This window comes from Phocoena phocoena, chromosome 13, assembly GCF_963924675.1.
Source record: "Phocoena phocoena chromosome 13, mPhoPho1.1, whole genome shotgun sequence".
Lineage (NCBI taxonomy): Eukaryota > Metazoa > Chordata > Mammalia > Artiodactyla > Phocoenidae > Phocoena > Phocoena phocoena.
The window spans coordinates 42,802,943-42,807,405 of record NC_089231.1 but is presented as its reverse complement, the minus strand read 5'-3'; the positions used below and the strand labels follow the sequence as shown (position 1 = coordinate 42,807,405).

At 39.2% G+C, this 4,463-nt stretch overlaps 1 protein-coding gene across 2 annotated transcripts; it reads left to right on the top strand.

Moving 5' to 3' along the window:
* Nucleotides 1-1,784: 1,784 nt before the first annotated feature.
* Nucleotides 1,785-2,129, top strand: LOC136133180 (large ribosomal subunit protein P1-like). Of its 2 annotated transcripts, XM_065890418.1 has the most exons (2): nucleotides 1,785-1,855; nucleotides 1,931-2,129. In XM_065890418.1, the coding sequence occupies exons 1-2, from the start codon at nucleotides 1,785-1,787 to the stop codon at nucleotides 2,127-2,129; spliced, it is 270 nt and encodes an 89-aa protein (XP_065746490.1). The 2 variants fall into 2 exon arrangements, with proteins under 2 accessions (XP_065746490.1, XP_065746489.1); XM_065890417.1 differs by having other exon boundaries at nucleotides 1,785-2,129.
* Nucleotides 2,130-4,463: the final 2,334 nt, after the last annotated feature.

Genomic DNA, 4,463 nt, shown 5'->3' with positions numbered 1-4,463 from the left:
TTCAATCTTATTCAAAATGATTTTATAATTTCCCATTATATGGGTATACACAGTTTATTCAACCAGTTCCCTAATGTTAGGCTAGAGGTTCTATCCATGTTTTTGGTTATTGTAAACAAGTATATTGATAAACAACCTTGGTAAATAAATCTTTGTTACATCTGTAATCATTTTCTTAGGGTGAATTCTTAGAGGAAGAATTACTAGGTCATAGTCTGTACACAATTTTAGGATTAAAAAAATGGATATATTTTTCCAAAGTTACATCCAGCATAGCTGTACCAATTTATACTCCTTAAGCTTATTGATGATTCCTGCATCATTATCCCTGAATATTATCAATTTTAAAGTACATTTTCTAGGCAAAAACTCACTGATTTAATCAGTTTTTATTTGACTAGCTGAAATAATTGAACTTAAAACTTTTTCCTGGTCTATCGGTTTTTTGTTTTTAAAAAATATTTATTTATTTATTTACCTTTGGCTGCATTGGGTCTTCGTCGCTGTGCGTAGGCTTTCTCTAGTTGCAGTGAGCGGGGGCAACTCTTCATTGCGGTGCGCGGGCTTCTCATTGCGGTGGCTTCTCTTGTTGCGGAGCACGGGCTCTAGGTGTGCTGGCACAATAGTTGTGGCGCACGGGTTTAGTTGCTCCGTGGCATGTGGGATCTTCCTGGACCAAGGCTTGAACCCTTGTCCCCTGCATTGGCAGGTGGATTCTTAACCACTGCACAACCATGGAAGCCTCTCCTGGTCTATCTTTAGTTGTGTGTGTATGTGTTTTACTGCCGGTTCATGTTCTTTGCTCATTTGTTTATTGGAATACGTGTTCTTTCTTAAAAATTAATTTTTAAGAACCCTCCATATATTAAAGATAGTAAAATCTAAATGTCACATATGTTATAAATATTTTTCCAGTTTAAAAGGTCTTTCAATTATTTTGTTTCAGACAGTTCAAAAATGTGTGGAGTTTACCTTTTCCTTTAAAGTATTTGTTGCTTTGATATCACAGTTATCAACACATTTCAACCCTAATATTAAATGTATTTTTTCAACTACAACAGTTTCTAGTATTTCTATGATTTTACTTAAAAATTTAGATTTGCACTATTTAAAAGAGTGAAGGATCTAACAACAGATTAGGAAGATACTAGAGGGAGAGGCAGAGGAATCCCCCTTACCACTCTCCACTTTCAGCCTCCCAGGCTGGTAGATCTGGTTTGATGGTGGTGGGACAATGACCTTACAGGAGGTCAGGGTTAGACTCACCTTGTAGGGTCACCTGGAAAGAAATATCAGCATCTGGAGAGGAAGTGACAAAGAAGGGAGGTGAAAGCCTGGTGAGCACAACTTTGCCTGCTCCTGTGCTATAGTGCATGGATGCTGTCCATCAACGGCATTCCTTAAGGATCCTCTCACATTCTCCAGATTGTGCTGAGTTCCATCCAAACTGAGTGTGAAGACCACACTTTCCAATGGCCCCACTTTGGAAGAGAGGAAGGGGCCTGACACCCAGAGGTACGAAGTGGTACGGAAAGAAGAACAAGATGTGACTGGGCCAGGGTAAATCCACCCAGGACCATCTGTTTGCAGCGTGTGTCCCCTTAAACATCTTCTCGGGCAAGAGCACAAACTGTCCTATTCAAAAAGGCTTACTTGCCTTTCCTCAGCTGCCTCTAAGCTGCTCAGTCCTTCTGGGGAAGCAAAGGCCGCTTTTGGGGTGAGGCCTCGCTTCATCCAGCGACTAGCACCATGCCCGGCAGCCCCACCTAGCACTTGCCCGCACCATGGCCTCCGTCTTGGAGCTGGCGTGCATCTACTCGGCCCTCATCCTGCACGACGATGAGGTGACAGTCACGGAGGATAAGATAAACGCCCTCATTAAAGCAGCCGGTGTAAATGTTGAACATCTCTGGCCAGGCTTGTTTGCAAAGGCTTTGGCCAATGTCAACATCGGGATCCTCATGCACAATGTGGGGACTGGTGGACCTGCCCCAGCAGCTGATGCTGCCCCAGCAGGGGGTCCTGCCCCCTCCATCACTGCTGCCCCAGCTGAGGAGAAGAAAGCAGAAGCAAAGAAAGAAGAATCTGAAGAGTCTTATGATGGCATGCGCTTTGGTCTTTTTGACTAAACCTCTTTAGTAACAGGGTCAATAAAAAGCTGAACTCATTGCTGCCGTTGGTCTTAAAATAAATAAATAAACAAACAAACAAATAAATAAATAGGCTTTCTCAGAATTCCTAGCAGGAAATTTCTGTTTATATATTATTGGTCAGGCGTGTGTAACAGGAACACCTCTCACTACTGGAGAGGCTGGGAATGCAAGTGTTTATATGGGCACGTTGGCACCCTTAATCCAATGAGCATTCTCTTAGTAAAGGAAGAAGGAGAGATACATTGGATGGAAAAATAACAGTCTGTTATTAATGGGGGAGAATTTGAGAAACAATTCAAATAAAATGTGAACATTCTAAATAATAATAGGCTGAGTAGAATATCAGTTATCTACTTTATTACTTCATAGGGTTATTTTGAGTATTAAATGAGAGAAGTCTCAAGAAGTCTTACCCACAATTATTATACATTTAATTTAAATGAGCTAATGCCTATAAAGTGTTGCACAGAGCAAAGGCTCAAAATATATTAGCTGTGGTTCTTTGCTGTTATGAAAACGTTTCATTCTCTGGGATTCTTTGCTTCTGCTTCATAAATTATATGAATACAATTCTACACAGAGGTTTTTATTTCCTATCTACACGATGGTCACAGGTTTAACCTTAAGGGAGATGGCAGTGCTTTCCAATCATGTCACATAAAGCATCACTTATGAAGAATGTTTTGGGAAGCTGTAGCAGATGATAATATTTATCTGCCTTACTGTAACACTTTATTTTATAACAGGTTGATTCACGAAGGTTTGTTGGAGTCAGGATTGTTATAATGAACATCCAATGTTTGTAAGTCTATTTGAGAATACTTGGTTGATATCAACTGTCTTATATTCAAAAGGCATAAAAAGAATAATGAGTAAAGCATACTTTCAAAAAACTGCTGTAACTTAGAATTATAGGATCATTAAATTTTTGAGCTGGGAGGATTTTAGAGGGGAAACCGAGGCTGGGAGTGTGTAGAGTGAATAAGTGGATTGGAGAAGTTCACAAATAGGTAATATCATCTATTATATCTTGTCTCATGAAGTCATATCAAGTAGAACATGAAAACCCTTTGCTTATGCTATGCTTTATTTTTCTAGTGTAATTGGTATTATAACCGTTTAGTTGTGGTTTCCACTATAGCAATGAAAAATATATAGTCTTTGTTGGGTGCATTGATAAAAAATAATGACATGATATCAATAGCTAAATATAGGGCTGGTTTTATATTTGCTGTCTCATCTCTGACTTTATGAGATTCTACTCCTCACTTTTCTTTCAATTAAACTGGCAAGAGAGCATTTACTTTCTCTTATTTCTTGGACTTATTATCTAGAGATAAGAATCTGAGAGATAAGACTAAAGAATGATTTCATTGTGACTTCATTTTAGAACCAATGGCACTTTGCAAATGGCTGTGACGTTAGCAGATTATTTAACCATCCCAAACTTTGCGATCCTTACACGGGAATAAAAGTAGTACCTATCTCGTCGTGTTGTTGAGGCTTAAACGAGGTAATATGCTTAAAGACTTTCCAGAATACCTACATCATGTGCATTCACTATTATTATGAGGAGTAGAATTATAACTGGCACCTGTCTGATACATACAAGAGATTTTGTTGAGTTGAAAAGCAATGGATTTGCCACAGAAGTCCTCATGTTCTGGGGAAGTAGCTATTTTATTACTGTCTAATCTTTCAAAAATCCTCTTGTCTTCAAGCACAATTTCTCTCTCAAATCCAGTTTTTGGTGGAGATTCTCAATATGTGGGTGTTAGTAGAACACACCCTCATGGCACTTGTTAAGAGCACAACTTACAAAGGACCACTGTAGCCTGCAGATCACTGATAAAAACAGCTGGAGCTGACATCTGTGCCTTACAAACCTTTTCAAGTCAAAACAAAACCGGCCTGATTTCATAGCCACAGTACGAATTTCAACTCATGTATAGGAAAGATGTCTGGGAAACCTGATATTGCTGGGCACATAAGATGAAGACCTTGTCCTTTAATTCCGTGTTGGGAAGCACCGATGAAAGGACATAAAATGCACACTTAACACTTCCCTAAGTAAGCATGGATTTCACAGTTACAGGTTGATTGTCATTTGGTGAATTTGTGAGCTTTTAATGATTCTCGCCACTTTCAAATGACAAGTAGGAGTATGTTTGAAATTGATCACTCTGATTTATAGTCATAAAGGTAACAGGATAAGTCAGAAGACCTAAGGCAGGACTCTCTTTCTAAAATGCATTTTGTCTCTGGGCCCTTTGGCCAGCCTGTAATTGCTAATGAGCTCTTCTGCCAGTT

Excerpts from the sequence above, each read along its gene's own strand:
- LOC136133180 (XM_065890417.1), top strand. The coding sequence starts at position 1,785 with ATGGCCTCCGTCTTGGAGCTGGCGTGCATCTACTCGGCCCTCATCCTG.